General features: G+C 42.3%; 1 protein-coding gene across 5 annotated transcripts in view; it reads right to left on the bottom strand.

Annotated features, from left to right (window-relative positions):
• adkb (adenosine kinase b) overlaps positions 1-21,772 on the bottom strand; it is a 126,173-nt gene that overhangs the window by 95,225 nt on the left and 9,176 nt on the right. For all 5 annotated transcript variants that reach the window (XM_005919625.3, XM_005919626.3, XM_005919623.3 and 2 more), the window contains one exon: positions 12,993-13,071. In XM_005919625.3, the coding sequence (XP_005919687.1) occupies positions 12,993-13,071 (79 nt within the window). The remainder of the gene's footprint in view (positions 1-12,992; positions 13,072-21,772) is intronic.

The raw sequence follows: 21,772 nt of genomic DNA, 5'->3' as shown, positions 1-21,772 counted from the left end.
CAATATTTCACTCTTGGCCAGAAACACCAATGTTTAATGTCCATCAAATACTGGGGGGGAAGAAACAAAAGTTCTCAAGAAACTGCAACTCCCATGGTACACGACAAATTGCATGCCATAAATTCTATGTGACAGGTGCACACTAACTCTGCAGACATTAGACAGCCGGATGACAGCAGGCACAAGGGGTAATGGTGACAGGAGAAGAACATGCCATTGAACATGGATTTATGAAAGGGCCCATACTGAGGCGATCCATCAGTGGAGTCACATAGCATCAAACGTGACCACATTTAGGACATGTCTAAATGAAGCTCCAGAGGCTTTCACACGGTGCCAATCTCAAAAACAAAAACAAAAACATGTGGAATGTGTGTGGAAAGGAGCAATTTGATGCTTTTTAGCAGAGTCTGTTGCCGCCCACAAAGGTGATTTTCAATCCAGTGCAGTTTTTTAATTGGAGTAGTTATGCTTTGATAGAGAGCTCCCATTTCTCCGGAGGTTCCCGCAGTAAGGTAATTACAGTATGTGGCAGCTTTATACTAACTACAGCCATTTCTGAAACATCAGAATCCTGACAGAAAATAATAAACTCGAGGTTCACCATGTTTTCACTAAAAGATATTGGAGTTTTTCTACCAATTGGTTTGGGGACGGTGGTTACCCACATACTGTAAATTGAGTTTCTCGTTCTCACTTTCTCCCTCAAACACACACAGTGCAAACACTTTCACAGACAGTCCTTCCCTCGCCGGACAGAAATAAATGGAGACTCCAGGAGTTCCCTTTGGCCCCGGCCCTAGCAGTCTATAACACAACCGACAGCTCTGATCACTCCTGAGAAAGCAAAAGCTGCTCTGGGATCGCTTTACAATTCTCAGGGGCTCGAATAACCTGATCTTGAACCGATCCCGTGCACTGATCCTTTGGTATTGGGTTAGGAACGTGTGAAGGGGTCTGTTGAATGAGCTCGCTGGATATCAACATCCTCACTCGGTGTTGCTCCAGCCTGGCAGATTGTTTGACTTGATTAGTCTCTGCCCAAGTGTTAGACTACCCAACGCCGAGCCCTCCAGACACCAGTATCAGTGTGTCAGAGGGAAAAGTGTTCTCCCAAGTCTCAAGGTGGAGCCCATTACCCTGAGTGAGAGCACTGTAAGTTAATAGGATTTGCTCCCGATCAAGAGACCGAGCTATTTCCTGAGGCTGTTACAGGCCGAAGCACAAAAATAAATGTTCCTTTATTAAATACTATTAAGTGTCTCCCCCTCCAAAAAACTCCCCACCATCACCAACCACTCTGACCCCACCCCTCCTTTTTCCCCCTCATTGGGATATCTGTTATTGCTGCAGGAGGCTGTGCCCCCCCTTCTTTTTCTCTTGTTTTTTTTCCCTCTAGCAAGCAGCCAGTAAAAGTAAAAGGTTGGCACTTTTTGTCTAAAGGAGCCATTTGTTCAGGTGAAAATGAAACTTGCATGGTAAGCAGAGCTGGCCCTGCAGTTGGACAGGGGCAGAGGGGATTCCAGATTAATCATATGGACTGTACGCCATGAGGATATTCATTGAGGAGTAATTGCCAAGGGGCTTTGTGTAATGTATTCTCCCCATGAGGTAAAACCTTGTAGCGCGGAGAAAGGATAATTGAGTAAGAGGATCATATAAAAATGTTTGCTGCTTCAACCTTTCACTCTGAGCTTAACCCTGACCTCAGATAGTAATTACAGAGTTAATTGCTAACTGATCTGAGCAAGAAGCTCCATCTTGCTATACTGCAGATATCAACTGAGCTTAAAAGCCTCCTTCAGATTTGCAATGGATCTCAGCTTGTCTAATATAATTTAAAGAACTGGGGCAATTAACAGTACGCAAGTCGAGCAGCGTTTGATGTTAAAATAACAGCTAATTCCTAATAAACTATATTATTATAATTATTGTTATTATTATTATTACATTAATATTTTCAGAAATCCCAAAATAACACCTGCTTGATAATGTTTAAGCAATAATTTATTTTTTTTAAAACAACAATCATCTCGTTTTAGAACCTAAAGACTGTTTGATATGTTTACATGATATACTCACACTGTCTTTTCTGTTCCATAGTTTAAAGGTACTCAGTGTAAAACCTCACCACTAGATGTCAGTAGCTTGTAGATTGCAGTCATCCTCTCCTAACTGAGTTACATAATCCTAGCTACTTTGACTGCTGTAGGATAAACATGTTTTAATCAGCCAAAACAGAGCAAAAACATCACATTTCGAGTGTACCCTATAATGGCAGACAGTCAATGTGTTTCTACTACCTTTTGACTACAAAAACATTTGCTATAGACCATATTTTAACATATTTCAATAATTTATGAATAAATCAGGGACAAAGAATGGATGTGTCAATTAAACATTATGTGGTATTTTATGTTTGGATGCTGGAGGCATCAGTGAGTAATATGTAGGGGAGTGTCCTGAATTTTTCTTTTCATTAAGTGCTGCTGTTAGCCGCTATTAGTCACTGTTAGCCGCTGTTAGTCACTGTTAGCCGCTATTAGTCACTGTTAGCCACTGTTAGTCACTGTTAGCCGCTATTAGTCACTGTTAGCCACTGTTAGTCACTGTTAGCCGCTGTTAGCTGCTATTAGTCACTGTTAGCCACTGTTAGTAAAACTGTCTTTCGAGCAAAAATTACACTTTTGGATTAGGACACTTAGCAAATAACAACAGGGGTCTCCAACTCCAGGCCTCGAGGGCTGGTGTCCTGCAGGTTTTAGACATAACCGTGGGTCAACACACCTGAGTCACATGATTAGTTCATTACCAGGCCTCTGGTGGACTTCAGGACATGTTGATTAATTTTGACTAATAGTTGATATAATCAGTAACTTCTTCAACTCATTAGATTTGTTTACTCGTGGTAGAAACTGCCATGGGACATGTTGAGGAGGTCATTTAGCCATTTGAATCAGCTGTGTTGGACCAAGGACACATCTAAAACCTGCAGGACACCGGCCCTCGAGGCCTGGAGTTGGAGACCCCTGCCATACAGTGTAAGACTATAAATAAAATATTTATCAGTGAATGTCAGCTTTTGACTTGCTGTTGTTGTTATTTAAGCGGCTCTTGTTAGCTGTTCAGACATGACAGTCCTTTAATGAACAGACTCTTAACCTTAGACTGTGAGCCAATATGGTTTGGGCCTACTTGTCACTGCAAAGCAATACTGAGGTGTTCTGTGGGATCACCTTTATTTCTGTCCCGACAGGAGGGGTTAAACTCTGATAACAAGACTCCATTTAGGGGCCACTGTGTCATTAAATGGTTAGTGAGCATGGGAATGATGTGAATCATATGCTATGGCTTTGCAGTCACCAGATCTCAAAGCAGCTGAACATCTATGGGAGATTTGGACCAAACGTCTTCCATCTGCCCGGTAGAGTACAGAAGCAAAGGCACACTGAAGCTGTTCTGGTGGCACAATACCTTACCTAGACACTGATGTTTCACCTTATCAACTGAGATGGGCATTTCAAGCAAACAGACTATTGTAATAATCACTTTCTTTCTTTCTTTTTTTTAAATCGTCCCCCGCACCCAGTTCTAGCACATTATGTGCTGTGGTGAGGAAAGAAGGTGAAGAAGAGCCAAACGGCTTTTAGGTGGATTAACTTCACCCTCTGCTCTTTCTCCTCTCAATCAATTGATCACGGCAGATAGCTTCTGGTTCTGCCACAGGTTACTTCCTGTTAAAAGGGATTTTTTTTTTTATTCCTACTGTTGCCAAGTGCTTGCTCATAGGGTCCTGGTTACTGAGGTTTTTTTCTAATATTGTAGGGTCTTTACCTCATATAAAGTGCCTTGAGACAACTGTTGCTATGAATTGACGCTGTAGAAATCGAATACTTGAACTGAATTGATTTGGGTAGAAACAATCCTTACCAACACGGGTAAAAACATAGTAAAATATATTTTAACACAACCACTAGTCCCATCAACTATTTTTATATAATTTAATTAATATTTAAATATTGAAAAATCATGACCTTCAGTATTCAGTGTAAGGATTTTTTTTTTTATTATATCCTTAATATTGTGAGTAGTAATTTCAAATAGTTCAGCTGAATTATTGGAAATCTGAAAACATTACTGTACTGCCACTATTTCACAAAAGACTGCAGCCCAAATGAACGAAGTCAAGAGTTTTTTAATGTTGAACTGAAAATTAGGAACATTATTTAAAAGGTGATGTTGAATACATTTCAGTACATAAATAGGGACAGACTGAAAATATTAATACTGCAGTACTATAGCCAGCCATGAGAACAAACAGGATTCTTTGGTGTGCATGACAGCATACAACTCAAGTTTTGGCTACTCAAGACAGAAAACGAAGCACATTAACCTAATAAGCCTTGATGAGTGAAAAATACAGGCACATTTCTTCAGGATTTGTTTAAAAGCTTAAGATAGAATAGAACTGGCGTATTTCACAGCAGATCTAAGCACAGCTCAGTGAGGAAACCTGAATGTCTTCAGTGAGTCAAATAGTTAAGTTGAGCCGGTGCTGCCATAAACCCGGTGGGAGAGCTTGGAATAATCTAGGCGATGTTAATGATGCAATTTATATGTGAGGGGACCGGTGTTTGGCAGGCTCTTTCCGTCTGAGCGGGCTGCACAACCCAGCGAGCTCCCAACACCCCCTGCTAGATGGAGGGGGTGGAGTAGGAGGAGGATGTCAGAGCCCATGTGAAAAGAGGGAGCGAGCGAAGCACTGATAAGAGCCATTACTATTAGTGTCTGTCTGTCACCTGCTGTGCGTCATCCAGCCTTCCCCCTCTCCACATGCGCCCCCATCCCCATCGCTCCATCCCCATCCGTTTTCCTGAGGCACATCACTTCAAATTTGCACTCACCTACACATTTTCCATCCTGTCAAAGATATACTCAGTTGGCTTGAAAACTGAGCTGAGCTGCACTCTGAAAACTACTCTGAGCTTTGTTTCAAAACAGTTGTGAATTAGTGAAGGTGCAGACAGCTGCCAGCATTTATTCGATAAACAAAATAGCTTCAGATGAGTAACTGAACTGGCACAAGAGGACGCGATACTCTAGACATATCGTTTCTCGGTTTTTACCACGCCAACACAAAGCCTAATTTGGTATTTCATTTATTACTTGGCACAATTCTACAGCTCCTTAAACTTATGAACTCGGGAGAAATGAACAGTAATTGCAGGCTGTTCTTTATTTTCTTAAAACCTTTTTAACCAAAATATTTAAAGCTGTTTTTCTCAGTTGCTACGCAACACTTCAACCGCAAGAGTGGGAGCATGCTGAGAATGTGCCAAATAAATACTACTGCCACAGACATTCTGTGGGGAAATATGAGAGAGGGGCATCGTTCAATAATCACATGAAAATGCAGAACAGTTGTGTAAAATGCACAATCATCCTTTCATTCATCACTTACTTGACCTTTGTCAACATATAATTCAAACAATAGGTTCTTTAATGAACCACTGTTTGCAATCTGAACGGCTTTGCCTTTCCGCAGCCATCTGAGAACACTTTTTTTTCTCTCATTGTCTGCGTATCAAACCTACAAGTGGCTGCTTTTAACTGCAGAATACAGCAAGGTGGCAGGCGTGCCGAGTGTCCTGTGCAAAATATCGTTCTGTAATTTGACGCGAGCATGCTGCCAGATATGTAGACTACTGTCTGTTTCACAAGTCCTTTCAGATTTTGCTCAGAGCTCGCCTGGAGCCTGGGCAACTGTACAACAGCCAAGCAAAAAGCAAGCAAGCCAATGGTGCAGCCTTTCTTCCTGAGCCTGGAACCAAGGACTTAAAGCAAGGACACGTTATGCAAGATATCACATTCAATTCCACTGCCAGCCTCTGAGGCCAGATGATACACATTGAGTGCGTCTGTCTCTCGAGCCCTCAATGTTAATCAACACTCTTTCCAATGCATACTTATGAGTTACAATCTACTCCCCACGTCTTCCCTTTGGCAGCTTAAATTAAGTCGCAAATTTGAAGGCAAATTAACTTCAATGGGGACGGTAATATGTCACCTATATGGCAATCTGTGCCGTTCCTTGCCGGGGCATCGGGATCTCCGGTATCTAAACGCAAAATTAAATCCAACAAATTATTTTCGTGTGAAAGTCAAATTTGAGGAAACACGAGAAAGAAGGCAGGATGCGGCAGGGCAATCAGCTGTGAAATCCTTCTGACGACGAAGGCTTGCATAATCGCTCAGTCAACCTTTATTATTGTGATCGCAGAGTTTGAGATTTAATGCATGCTGGTATTAGCTGTGACATACAGTCACAATACAGCCGAGGTGGGAGGAACATGTGCTCAGACAGTGTGTATACGTGCATGTGTGCGCGTAAAGGGGAGGTGAATGTGGAACCAACAGAGATCTCCTCACTTCATCATTGAGTAAATGGCACCGCAGACATGAGCTGCGACTTCACAGCTGCCTCATGGCGGGTGACATTGAAGCCTACGCATGAACACATCGCTCATCAAAGCGAATGAGGCGTTCTTCGCTTCCGCTGCTTGTGCCGAGGAAAACAATGGCAGCCTGCCCCCCCCCCCGCGCACACACACACTCAAGTGCACACTTGCACACCTGGAATGTCTGCAATGAGTGGAGATGGGAATAAAAAAACGGAAGAAAAAAAATCCATTTGGTTTCATGCATCTCTCTCAAGAAGCTTAACAGACTGTGACCTTTCAGTGCTTTGTACTAGGAAAAAAACGACAAGACCCCGGTGCCATAAAACGGCTCAGAACAGGGGCTAACAGTGGTTTTGCAATTAACCTGTCTTAAAACAAACAAGAGGGGTTTTTTTGCTTTAACAACAGGCACATACTTGAGAGGACTGATTTCTGTGGCTAGAAACTCAAAGGCCCACCAGGGTTTAGGTTTTAATCGGCTATTAGCATGCTCATTTTGGCACAGCTGCACTCAGATCTATGCAACTACAAGCTCAATGCGATCAGAAAGCAAAACACACACACACACACACACACAAAAAAAGTGGAAGCTTTTATGTAGATCCCAGAATGAGCCACGATTAAATGTCACAAAAGCCCTCCAGGTCTTTTCACAAAGAAGCAAAGAATATTTGTTTCAATACTGATCATTAAGTGCAGGAAGAATAAGTGAGGACAGACAGCAACAGCTAAAAATTACAAATGCCCCCTTTTAGCGTACATCCTTCTAAAAGTTTACTCAAATAGTTTGAGCACAAAAGCTCCTCTCTTTTTCCTTAACTGTCCTCTTTTCTCTAAGTGGTACCAGACGTAGGTATTTCTTCATTTAGCCCATTCAAATGGAGGCAAGTCGCTATTCTTTATTTATTTAACAAAACGAGCTGTAAAAGCCAAACATTAGGTCATGGAATACTTTCACCCTGAGAAATAAGTCACTGCGTTCAATGAGACATCAAACCCGGTTTAAGTATTCTCCTGCAAAATATGAGCTGGTGAGGACCTTTCACAAAGTCAAGTAGTGCTGTGGGATTTTTCTGCTTTTTAAATACAACTTTCAACTGTGTGGCGCACATGCGTTTCCAATTAAGAGCCTCAGAGCCAACAACCGAGGCTGGGCCCCATTCACCTCTTCCACAATTGACCAAGTCCGAGGAAATGTTAAACAGGCATCATAAGCATGACAAGGAGAGCAGATTTTTCAAAAGCCTTTATTTTCTAAACAGTAATTAAGACATCATGGTGAATTGATGATGTAGGCTGAAAAGCATCCAATGCCAATCTAAATAAAGAAAAGAGAACATACTTAATCATAACTTTTAGCGACATTTTCAAAGCAAGGCCCCTTAGAAGAACCAATTTGTCCGTTTGGTGAATAGGTACACAGCCTGCTTACAGTGCACAGAAACACAATGTGTCAAAAGTGCTGATTTGTGAGGATCATAATGAGAATGCACGGTTTACACGAGGCACTTAGAGTAGGATCTACTTCCCTGGCAGCAGCAATAACTCCCCGCGAGCCTGTCTCTGCTCAGACTTCAATCTCTGGGCCCCAAAGAGCAGTTGGAGGACTTTGATGTTCTGTCTAAATGAACTGACTGTGCTGCTTGATACAGCCCTCCAGTCAACTGAGTCCCCCCCACCAATTCTGTCACCAGTGATAAACACCATGCATGCTTGGCGTCACCAAATTCTGCTCCACATACACAGAAAGGCCACAGTTTTTTTGTTCCCCCTCCTTCAACTCAGTGAATAACTGAAAAAAATATGATTGTTGTTTCCTGCCGTGCCCTATCTGAGCAGAAAGCCTTTGATGTGTGAGGCTGTGTGTAAAGCAGGCAACGCTGGGCTGGTTTTTGTTACCTTACACTCCTGCAACATCCAGTAGGTAAGCCTTTATGTTGGATGCCCCTTCAGGGCATGGTGTTTGTTAGAGCCTGGGCAAAGGCAACAACCTCCAACCCACTTCTATCATTGCATTTTTTCAGGAGAATCAGAGCCAAAGAGCGCTGCGTACAAGCTTGCAACTTCGCTGGCTTGATCCAAACAAGATCCAAGGCTTATTGGGGAGCACTGGTGCACAGCTAGGGAAGCACAAATGCACTGCTATATCTACTTTGGGGCTTGTATGATTTGAATATGAATATAGTGGGTAGTAAGTAGTGTCAAAGACAGCACTTAGTACAAGCTACTGATGACTAGCAAACACTGCAATGAATGATTTCAATCAAGGAGCAGGGTGGAGATGGTGGTTAGAGGAAAATAATACTTTATCCGTCTAAGCTTCAGCTTGGTCAATTCTCATTTGACTAAATCCAATTACCATTGATTCTGCATCTTCTTAAAGCCGAGGTTTAGGTTTTCCTTGATAGTGCAGAAACCTTAGCTTGGATGAAGCTGCAGTATTTAACCTATTACAGCCTCCGATGAAGCATCTGGGTTTTGGAGGGAAGTATGAGTTCTGCTGGCGAAAGCCTTGATCTTCCCACACCCTGGGTTTTCCCAGCGTGTGTAGCAATTCCCGTGCAAAGCCTCTGAACACTACTCTCTCTCCTCCAGCGGCGGTGATGCTCCTGAGCAAACCTACCCCGGATCGAGCATCTCATTTAGTCACTGGGCCCCTTTGATGTGGATTCAGTGCTGCAGTGCATATCATTCGTGTTTGAAGGTTCAGCTTCCACAATACAGCCGGGTTTGAAGTTTCACATATTGCAGGTGCTACAATGTGATAATCTGGGAGCTGGTTATGCATTATACATTTTTCATAAAAGAACACCATCACCTGAAAGTGAAATGTGGAAAAGTCAGCGCTTCAAGGTATATATTGACAGAGACTGTTTCTGAGACTTCTGGGTGTGGGACGAAAACACTCTTGTTATCTTGAGCAGTTCAGAATCAGCACTACATCTTCCCTCTGAAGGGGGTAAATATCCAAATAAACAGAGTAGAATACCATTTGACTAGGACCTGCCATGCCATTATGAAGCCAATTTAGATGACGAAACGCTTCTCACGGGGCACAGAGGCCATGACGGCTCTTTCTCCAGTCTGGGCCCACACTAAAAATCTCAAATTCAAAAGGGGCATTTATTTCTTGGGGCAGTTCCTTCAGTGTCTTTTTATATAAAACATGAAAAATTAATGACGACCTTTATGCGACAAAATGTCTAAAAGCAACATTTTGTTTTCTTGTGCACTTACAATCGCACAACAACATTTAAACTTAAGAGAAGTTTGTAATCTTATTATATTACATGAAATTTCTGTCTGTCTGTGTGTTTGTTTCTTTGTCTGCAAACTCCTCGTAGACCATCAATAGCTAATCAACAAAACTTGGCACACAAGTACATCTTAGGTCCTTGAAGGTTTTTATTTATATAAGATATTATGACGTTGTCATGTTGCCTAGCAACGTGATGGCAGTGGGATAAAATCACCCATTTTTCTCAACTATCTACCCATAACACCTTAAAAAGCACCGTGTCATTTTTATTTCATGACATTAACATCTAACTTATAGCCACAAAAAATGAATTATGCATGATATATTATGACACTGTCATGTTGCCCGGCAACCATGTAGCAACAGGCTGATATGACCTGTTTTTAGCCTTTAACCGCCTACAACAGCTTATGAAAGGATGCTATCATTTTAATTTCACCACAGTAGCATCTCATTATATAGACCAAACAACCATGTAGGAACAGGCTACCGGTAAAAAGACATATTTTCTTAGCATTTTTTAGCTTATAAACATTATTTACTTTTTCAGCATGATTACGTATATCTGTTTGCCAACAGCACAAACGTGCCAAACAATACTATTTCCTGGGCATGTACTAGTTTATTAAATATACTAATGGTTTTGATTGCAGTCACCTTTTAAAATACATCTTATCTGCTTCACATATTCCTGCAACACTAATACATTTAGAACAACAGTGCTAAGTTAGCAGTGAATATTATGTTAGCTTATGTCACTTGTGGCCAGTTAATTAGAATTAATGTGAGTATATGTGACTAAAGAGTAAAATGAACAATGAATTTAAAATAGTTGCATTGAATTTTTTGCTACTGGAGGCTGATTCCAAGTATTTTCAGCCACCAACTGGTCCTCCAGACATTTAGTGTACAACACCCTCAACCGCTGCACGCCCACTTTTCATTCAAAGCGACTGCACAGGTCGCCCAATGGGGGCCAACCTATCTGTAATCCTGGTCTAACTCTCACTCACAGAGACAGATGCCAACATGTTATAAAAAATTAAAAAAACCTGGGGAATTTCTATGAATCTGAAACTATTTCAACATTTTAAAGTTCTTGCTGGACCCTGAATGTAAGTTTATGTGAAGTTTTGGTTAGCCACATCTGTGATTTTTTTTAAACTAATTTGTACATAATTGCCAACTTGACACCATCCAATCTCAAACTGGTAGCAGATTGACTCCCTTTTATTACCATTTTGAGGCACCAAAGTTGCTTTTAAAATGGCAACTGACTGTGGGTGGTCTTGCAGACCTGTTCATTATCTTCAAAGTGACCTATTCAAAGGCTGCAAGACTGCAAGTTCAGTTCACATGGACCGTGCTGCAGGCTCCAACAACTGTTGTCCGTAGTGTGACTGTAGCACTCTCTCTGAATGTGATTCATTTTATACCTGTAGATTTTCTCCAGTAATGGAACTCCAATGGTCCAACACCCACTTCACACCGTCAAAATCCTCCTAGAAACAAAGCTTGCTGGTCGTCAGCCATCTTGGCAGTTATTTCAGGCTACACAAAGCATAAGTTGCTTTCCCACGCAGGTTATACTAAATCCCAGTACATTCATTAATGGCTCAATCCAGATCAACTTTTTGGGCTTAATCCACCAGAGCACAAAACAAATTAAACAAACAGACTTGTTAATTCATGTTGTGAATAAAGTAAGCCAAAATTTAAAAATACTGGCAACTGCCAGTGCCCTCAGCCTCCATTTAGATACACCTTTGGTATCAATTTCAAAATTTTACGTCGCCTTGTTCTTGAGTTATCGGATTCAGGAGAGATTCTGAAACCTTGACCTCCAACCTCTGACCTTGAGGTCAAGTTCACTGTTGTTCAGCTGAGGGGTAAAAAAAACAAAAACAACACACATACCTATGATTTTACTACAATAATAACCAGATGTACCCACCCTGAAAACTAATTGAAACGGTTGAAAACCAAATCTGCGCATGTTTCAAACCAGCAACACGACTTGCTCACATGTCATTGGCTCTTTGAGGGGAGGGTTAAGAGGACCACCATCCTTGATTTCACCGAATTCTTCCACAGATTTTGAGTCACATCTCCGTTGACATTATCTTCAAGTCGTTGTTTCTAAATCGAGAAACCCTTTAGAAGCCCAAATTACACTGTGGCAACCTAAAGTGAATCTACAGATTAAGCTCCAGCATTTTGCAGTGATTGTTTTCCAACATCTAACCGACTCAAGCAGGAAAGCGAGTCCGCCAATTATATGAAATCTAACTGCATCAAACAAACAAGATTTAAAAGGCAGGGAGTTGTTGCCCAAAGAATAAAATCAATTTGACAGTTAATGTTAATGCGAGTGACTGAGGTTTATGCAAACGTGTCTGATCTTGATAATTAAAGAGTGTTTGTACGGAGGTGCACAGCTCGGCGTCTCATTTTTAAAGGATGTTTACTGTCTCCAAAGCATGGAGATGGTGGCAGCCTGAGGGCCTGCCTGCTTTCTTTTCCCTTGCTCTGTATCTATCTTGCGCTAAATACACACAAAAACACACACAGGCGCACATATACAAGCACACGTGTACAAATACAAAGTCTACACACTGTACTGACACATACAAACAAAACCCACACAGAAGAAAGACTCCACGCTTCCACAGACATCAGCCTCTCAATTAGCTTCTGCACTCATTTCTCCTCCTTGGAAGAGAATTATTTTTCAGCTAGATGCTTTTTCTTTGTTTATTGTGAACAGACCAAAGCCTTATCAGCAGCTAATCACTGGATGTCAAATTCAGCGACTTGCTGCAGTCACATGAAAAAAAAAAAAAAGCATTCAGTGAATAATCTTCTAAAAGTTCAGATTGCCATTTTAGATTTGGACAATCACCAATTTCTTTTAGATGCTCAAATCTGTCTTAACAGCCAGAGAGCGGATCAGCATTTGTTTGGTATAATTTGTTGTGACATGTTAATTGCGTCTACTTGTAATTCTCTCTAATTGATGTTTGATATGTCTCAGGAAATTAGGCCAACCAGATAACACTGTAAATATTATTAATCCTTCCCGCCTTTCTCTTTTCGTGGCAGGTTGATGAATTCAAAACAGCTAAAAAGCTAAAACAGTAATGTGTCATCGTGCTGTGCAGCTATGCTCAGTATTCCCAAGGCTGCCTGGCAGACAAATCTAAGGTTACAAGCATACCACCGTATATTCAAAACACATTCGGGCACATGGCAGGCGGCCAGAGAAGACTAACCTGAGCAATTTTGACCGAGTTCTGGGTAGAACCACCGGCATGGTACTCAACTTTGTTCCTCTTGACAATTTCTTCAAACCTGAAACAAACAAAAATAAAAGAAATGCTTCATAAGACACTGTTTAAGAACAATTACAGACTGACTGTGGCAATGCCAAGCGCAGGGGAAAAGAGAAGGTTTATAGAGGTAATGAAGGAAGACATGCAGAGAATGCAAGGGACATGGTGAGATGGGTACAAATGCAGAGTGGATCAAAACTTTCTGGAGTTTGTATGTCAAATGCAACTTAGCCCGTTTAACATGCCAGCCTCAAGCATTAAATTTCTCATGATAATGTCACCTAATCTTGTGGTTTCCCTAAAGCCTACAGAATTTTCCCATTTCCTCTTTCTACCCATTGTCTGGTTTAAACGCTGGCAAAGTTGCTGTTTCGATTCAGCCGCACTGCTCCCACCAACCTTATTTCCAGCCGCTGTGGCTATAAAGCTGTACTCAGCTTCAGAGCAAAAATATTTTCCGAGCCCTAATGTCCCCCACACTAATTTCGCAGCCAACTGTTGAAAATAATAGAGCATTTAGCAGCTAAAACGTCAAACATTTCTTTGAGGGGCTGATGAAGACCATAAGAAGGCTGAAAGGAGAAAGATTATTAGACCTGCATTCATGGCGAAAACAACTGTGCTTCCAGCTTAATGCTAATGCCGCTCCATGTCGGAGCACTTAAAACCATCAGGCTGACATCCAACCCCAGGAAGAACAAAAAAATGTTATCTTACTATAAAACATAAAAGCTCTGTCTGTCTGTGTGTGTCTTTTTTTGCAAACTCCTGCAAAACCATCAGGAGTCGAGCAACCAAACGTAGCACACAGGTACATCTTGTCCCCCTGGTGGTTCTCATCTATATCAGATATTATGATGTTATCACTGTTGCCTAGAAACCGCCCAGCAACATCCTAAAATGACCCGTTTTTAGCATTTCTGCACCTACATCACCTAATGAAAGCATCCAGTTGTTTTCATTTCATAACAATAGCATCTCATTATAGCCATAAAAGTTGAAATACATATGCTCAGCAACCAAACGGCAACGGGTTAAAATGAGCAGTTCTTAGCGTATAAACCACATCCATCAGCCCTATAAAGTGATTAAGTATATTAGTTTGCCAACAGAAATAATGAAAAAGGAGCAGCACATGAGAAGCATAATTCATGAAGTTTTTGACAACATATTTAATGCATAGCTGTGACATGTATACAACTGTACGTGCGGTACATTGTGCAGACAGTACTGTAAAGTGGGAGGCACTCTTCTGGTTAAACTACACGATGACACCCTTTCTACATCAGCCCAAGCATCTGTTTATACATCATTTTCTGTATTTAAAAATGATTTTGGACAACATACATAACAATAAATCTGCAATAAGCTGGGATCTGCTTATAATATTGGCTAACCAGTTATCACTCAGACTGTTGCTATGATGATAATGTTAACATTAGGATAACTAAAGGAGCAGCACTGTGCAAGTGCTGCATATTCAAAGTTTGTCTTTTCAGAATAAAACTAATCTAACAGCTTTATGCTTCACATGCGCAACCTCAATGGGCACTTCCTGAAAAAAATAATGGTTTTAGCTTTTTATTTTACCTTTAAATTAAACATTTTAACTGCATTATGTACCTGTTCTCTGAATTTAATAGGTTAGCAATCTCTCAATATATCAGAAGAGCACTTCAGATGAACTCGGGCACTGAATGTGTTTAGTTAAAATGATCTCACACTGGATGCTCTCTGACTTTGTTAATTAAATAGTACCAAACAAAAGATGCTTTTATCTTTTTCAGACACATATTTCAAGTGTTTATCTGTCAGTTTAGCTATATATTTCAAACATTTATGTCTGATCTACAGAGAGCATGCTCACTTTACCTAGAGGGCACTTATGAGATGGAATAAGAACAATCAAAATAATTATTTATACTTGCCTCTAGCTAAAAAAGCCCAAATGTCATTTAAATTTTCACAAACACGTGTCAAAAATAAAATGAACCAATGCCAATGTCCGCTAATGCAGTAATGCTGGTCGGTGACAAATTTACAACAGGACGAGCACACTTTGCGGCAAATTCCAAACTAAAACCAAAGTTTGGAAGTTAATCAAAACACAAAATTACATGTGCACATAACAAGCAGCTGCCTGTGGGTTTTGAAGGTGAGCACTATCATGTGGCTGCTGCTGGAAAGTCTCTACTGATGCTTGTTATAAGCAAGACCTACAAACAGAGAGTCCTGTAAAGTGTCTTGTGGTTCTGTAACACTCCTAACCCTTCCTAACAGAATTATCTTGATCATTTAAACAGAAAACACAAGTAAAGTTCACAGGATCGCTTTTTAGATCGCCATTTTAAATACTGCATTTGTTACTTTTGACTCAGTATTCCAAATATTTGTGCTAGACTTTTTGTTAACTTACTCAGCTTATCCTGTAAGGATATATTTTCCAATCCCCTAGTTAAGTCGCAACATTTTTCTTCCCTTTTCGAGCAGTAAAGAAGTTGTGTTTTGGAGCACGTAAACCCAGAAACACAACAGACTAAAAGTGGGATACATTTACGCCATTCTTTAACCGTGACATTCCAGGTGCAAGTTGTTTATATAAACTACTTACAGGGAAAAGAGGGGGGGAGAAAAAAATCAAAGCTGGATTTTGTTAAATGGGATACTTTACCACAAATGTTGCTGGAGTCGAAAATCTGCAGTTGGGAGTCTAAAATGTCAGCTTGATAAAAGCAAAAGAGAGAAACATTGTTCACACATGGTTGTATTTAGCCTTACAGTATTATAGCAAGATGAGCAGTGAGCAAAAGTTATTTCTAAGGAACTTGAACTGCTTCCTCAAAGAGATGCACAAAATAAAAGCAGCTATTCATCTTCAACTTGGCAGAAATAGGCGACTGCACATATTTCATATTTCATAGGTGATGCTTTCAGAGCAATTAGAAAATTATGTTTTATTATTTTCCCATGTATAAAAACCCGATACCCAGATAAGTCGTTTAGCGAGAGACCGCATCTGATTAAAGGTTTGATGTTTTTGAACCGCACAGCAAAGTTTAGAAATGACTGTAACAGACTAAACAGAAATGAGTCGAGAAAGCAGACATTACATCGGGGAATACGGAGTAAACAATTGCTGTGTTTTCAAACATAAACCAAAGGAACACCCCAGGGTAATACTGAAGGCAGTTCTATCATTTTTGTATTTTCCCCATCATACTGCCATTTCAAACATCAATAGCTGCGATGCTCAGGCGTAACATGATGCAAAGCCAGGCTACGCTGCGAGATAGAGCCCTTTATCTTGGAAGCTGAGAACATGAATAATGTTGCGTTCTGCACATTGTTTGCGCCATTAGCCTCCTAGAGATGGGGGCGGGGGGATGGATATATAAACATATCTGCCATGCTATGGCAACTGGCCTAACTAAGGTGAAGATGCACCTTGGCCTTTTTCTAAATCAGTCACATTGAATTATATGTGCGTTACTGCTTTAAATTCATAATAAAATGCTTAGTTGTAATCCCAAGGGGGCACTGGTACTCTGCGCTACAGAGATCCAGTGCATTTTATGGGGTTGGTCAACGGTTGTACGTTTTAAATTGTAGCCCTGATCATAAAAATATGTCATGTCTACTGTGTATACTTGCCACAGACAGCACTGATCTGTATGCAAAGTGCGTCATGGCTTACCAACATGTGCCAGCCAGAGGTGTTCAATACTTCAGCACAACCTGGTTTAACTAGGCATGGCCGAATTTTGAGCGGGTGTGAAAGTAACCTTAACTGCTTCAAAGAAAGTCTACATATCATGTCTCAAGGCGAGAGGTCCACCCAGGGCAGAATGTTCCTAATAAAGAAAAAAAAACTTTCCATGCAAGTGGAAAATATGCTAACCGGGTGGAAAAAAAATCCTTCCTGAGACACCTGTTATGACTCCTTGACAAAAGAAGAATTTGAGCACTGTGGGTGTTTATAACATGAAGGCAGCCGAGGGACTCCAGAACCCATTTCAAATAGACACACAGCTTCTGAGGATTTCAGTGCTTCCCCCCCCCCCCCTTGCTAGAAGTATTTGCTCCACCTTTCAGTGCAGACAGCATGGGGCCCTGCTCTTGGACGCCTCGAAAATCCCATCCGAAAAGGAGCAGCTGCCTCGAGACCTTTACACCCTCAAACATCATGTGATCCCATAGTAGTGACACCGTAAACGGCCCCCTTGGCCATTTAGAGAGAGAAAATCCCTTTCCATCTACTGCAGTCTAAGCTCACTCAGTGATGGGAGGGAGCAGAGGGAGAAAAAAAAGAAAAGAAAAAAGAAATTGTTTTGAACAAAATGTCCTCAGCCAGTAACCTCGGCTTTTAAAACCTACTGGTGTCGCTCGGCGTAAGAGCAATCCCAGCTATGCCATGTATTCCACTAATGTATGGTCAGCATGTGTTATATAACATGTTTTACAAGAGGCTGCCGGTGGCACTTTGGTTAAACGCCACTCTTAACTAAAAGCCACAGTTTTTCAATTTCATACCTTCCAATTTGAGACTAATAGCAGCACTTATTTATTCAGCTTAAATGAAATCATATTCAAATTAGAAGAATTAAGCCGCTGAATACAATATTTGTATTCAGAGGGTATCGGAGTCCTAGAGTCCCCCCTCGACAACTAATACCTCCAGATCTCTCCGGCTTAACGCGTTCAAACTGTTGAGGCAGATCACACAAGTCGGGAACATTGTGTTGTTTACATTCCTGAGGATGGAGCCCCCACTGTTGTTTCCCATCAAGGGAAATATGAGAGCTTCCAAAGTACTTTGAGAGTTCTCTAACCCGAGTGACTCATGAGCTCCTCTCTCACCTCCCCAAAAAACAAGCCAAGTAGATTATTTACATGAGGCAATAATTCAAGATTTGCTCCTCTAAGTCTCTTACACAGAGGGCAAGGCGAGCCCATTTACCCAATCCCTCTTCATTCGCCTTTGATGTTAGCCTATCTCGATAAGACCGGATGAGTGCCCTAAAATCCCCGTCGAGTGATTTCACAGGAAGAACAAGTCTCTGTTAATCAATGGCTAGATTGGATCTGGATTCTCGGGAGTGGTCCGCCTGAAAGTCCTCCCGAGTGTTTGAGTGCACACCGGGGTAATTCATCGCTAATGATCACCGCGGCACCTTCTCTCCTACACGCCGTTCGTCCTCGTTTAATTGCCTCGTTCACGTTTAAACAGCTTACAAATCACAAGGACAGGCAGGGAAACATGATCAAACGGCCTCTATCGCTAATCAGGGGAGGGCAAAGGAAGAAGTGAGCGGACTGGGGCTTCTTTGCTGGCTCTCCTTGGGGATTAGGCAGGAGGAGGGTTGTACAGGAACAGTAAATTATCTCTGCTTCAAGTATAGCAGGCAGGTATATTTAAACAGGCAGATCCATCTTCTCTCTATCTGACAGAAACAGAGAGGGGCCAATGCAGCTAAAAGGCTTTGGTAATCCCAGTTTCAACACGGGCATCTGGAGTGGAGACAGGTTCCACCATTGATTAGATTCCCCAATCAGTGTGTGTGCATCCCACACCAGCCTTCCTTGGTAGTCTGGAGGCAGTACGAGGCCTGATGCACAGTAATTGTTTCCATAGGTCAGGCGGAGGAAAAACAGCTCGGGGACATGATGAAAGGGAGATGGAAAGGGTGAGGAATATTGTTGTTTTTCCCCCCCAATTAAATTGTTTGTCAAACCCTTCACAAAGGGTTACGCAGTTTATCTGTTTAAAATCAATACGCTCGTCTCAGTGTGAAAGCTTGTCCCGACACAAGACAGGCCCATTAATTATTCTGTTCTGTGTGCTATCGCTGGGCTGCTCAAGGTTGAGCCTTATCTTTTCTTATTTCAAATCAATAATTATCTTCTACCATGCTCGCGCTCCCTCTCAGAAATAGATGTGCTTTTCATTCAATGCCTGTAGAGTCTCTCTCTCTCACTCCCTCTCTGTGTAGCAACCGGTGAGGAACGCAGAATGAATAGGACATTCTTATCAGAGGAACATTAGGGCAGGATGGGAATAGATGGCGAAGAATGAGGCATATAAAAGTACTGAACACAAATGAGTCATGATTCAAACAGCCACAGAGGCCTTGTTCCCGTCCTCTGACATCTTCTAATAGACTACAGTAAGGGATGAATGTTGATTTGTACAAAAGCATTAAAGTATCGGCATCGCTCGGGTATCTCAATCCACTGGGGCAAATCCCTTTTTAGCTAAGAAAACCTTCCTCGAGTACCTCGGTGCAAAAGAAAGAAAGAAAAAAATAGTGCCACATCTTCTCTGCGGTGACACTTTTTGCATCACAGACTGGATACACAATTAATGACTGCACAATTACATGGTCATAATGGGTGAGTAATTGCATTAGAATGCAGAAACGACAACTGTGCGTCCCTTTAATAATGGGCCAATCCAGCTTCAGCAGCAGCAGCAGCCCATTTGTTGGCATTAGCTGAGGACTGCTGTTTGTACTTAATTAGGCTGCACTCAAGGATTAGGCGGTGGGGGCAAAATCTGGTCATGGAGTATGAGTTCATATTATTTCCTCTAAAATGTCACAGGTTTTTGGCTTCGCGCTGCAGAGGGTGGCGTTGTTTGTCACACTGTACTGCGTGGATGTGGGAAAGGGAGTGTGAGAGTGTGTGTGAGGAAATGAAAGGGAGAGAGAGAGAGAGGGACACACTGAGAGAGAGAGGAGTGGGAAGAGGGAGTGTGTAAGCAAGGATGGGGCTTCTGGTGCTCTCTTGAGGATTGAGATTTGAAGCCGGAGCACAAAGCCTTTGAGACATTCCCCTTATCTTGGAGGTTGATACCAGGATCTCAGTGATTCAGAGCGCTCCGTGTGAATAATTCCACCAACACCCCCTACTGCGGGGACCATATGGCCCAGTGTGAACTTTAAATACACGGGGAGTGCTGCTGCTGCTCACCAGTCAGGCCTCCCATCTCTACCCCCGCACAGGCTAGGTGTAGAGAAATGATCGGCACAGATAGTGCACTAACTAGCCTTCATGTTAAAAAAAAGAAAACGGCTGCTGCCATCAGTGGCTTTTTCCTGTGTGGCTGCTGGGGGATCAAAGATGACTAAAAATAGCCCTGAGCATGCTTTTCTGAACTGAACATGCTGTATGTACTGGCTGAGACGCCCACATTTTAATTATAAAACGCTCTTTAAAAGCGGGGAGTTGGAGGGAGACGAGGTGAGGAGGGGGTAGCAGCGCCCACATGCACAGAGATGTAGATTGTGTTTGTTACGCCCCCTTTGACTTGTGATGTTTCCTTCTGGCACCACCTGCTGGCAGTGGCCATCAACAAGCGAGAGAGAGAGTGGAAGAGAGGAATTCAAAGCTCCAACGAGGACAAGCCTTAATTGTGATTGCATCAGCCATCTCTCATAATGCAGCATGTATGCTTTTAAATGCAGAGAAATCAAGCGGCTGCACAGCACGCTGACAAATTTCATCACACAGAAAGCACCAACACGGGAACAAGGAGACCCTGCGCTGTTTTTTCCCCCCTTTCTTTCCAGTATTTGAAAAGTTTTCCTCTTTTATAATTCACAAGGTCTACATTCGCATTTCTTACAGCTGAGTACGGCTCTGGCGAGCACGTCAGATTCACGCAAGCGTCCCAAATTGCCAGATTCACGGTTATCAATAAAACATCAAGAGCAGCGCGCCTGGTCGCTGAACGTGTTTCTGATGTCTCAATTACCGGTTGAGTGCCATTAATCTCTGCTCTCTCGCTTTGGCTCAGAGGTCGGCTGATGGATGCAGGCCCGTGACCTTTGTCCTCAGCAGCGGGGGGGAGCCGGACGTGCTGACCCGGTAGCTGCCAGCAGAGGTGAGTTTAAGTACTGTAGTACAGCACTCAGCGTTACCAGACAAGGGAGCTGGGAAATAAAAGGATTGGTAGGTGGGGGGTGTGTAATGTGTCTACACACTCAGTCAAGCATGAGTACATCCAGTGAAGTGGCACCATGGCAAGCACATGCAGCTCCTGCACACATGCATGTGAGCAGACACAAACACACAAACACACAACAAGCAGGAGTGTCTGTCCTTATGACACCACAAGGATAGCTCCACAGGGGAAGGGAGGGGGGGTTGTCTAGCACTCACGATTCACTTCATTATATATTAAAAACATAAAAAATAGAAAGAGAGGAGAAGAGTCAAGTGTGTTTACAGAGCAGAATCTATCACACACACGAACCCGGGAGCCGAAGTGTTTAGCATGTACTCAGCGAGAGAGGCCTTTGTTGTTTTTTCCCCCAGTAAGCAGATTGAGCTGCATGGCAGCAGCAGGGGTGTGTAAGATGTACACAGACAGCAGGGTGTGTTAGTGGAGAGGCACCTCCACTGATCTCCTGTGTCGTGTGATGATGTGTGTGTGATGTGTGTCTCAATCCAGCGCTGATCCCCCTGAGTCAGCCCTGTCAGTGATATGAGCCTCCCACCCTCCTCCTCCCCCCCACCCTCCCCTATCCTTCGCCATCCGGAATGCTAATAACAGCCAGCCACTAACACTGCATCCCTGAATTATTCATGCAGCAGAGGGTCACACGGCATAATGAGGAGTTTACTCTCATTCTGGATGCGATTGTGATGCTGCTAATCTGCATTTAGCACAGAGAAACAGAGAAAAGGAGGGAGACGGGGTAGGTGGTGGTGGGGGGGGG

This window comes from Haplochromis burtoni, unplaced genomic scaffold (assembly GCF_018398535.1).
Source record: "Haplochromis burtoni strain Fernald_Lab_line unplaced genomic scaffold, NCSU_Asbu1 Contig_37, whole genome shotgun sequence".
In the NCBI taxonomy this organism is placed as follows: domain Eukaryota; kingdom Metazoa; phylum Chordata; class Actinopteri; order Cichliformes; family Cichlidae; genus Haplochromis; species Haplochromis burtoni.
Note: the sequence above shows the minus strand (reverse complement) of the source record. Positions and strands in the feature narration are given on the sequence as shown.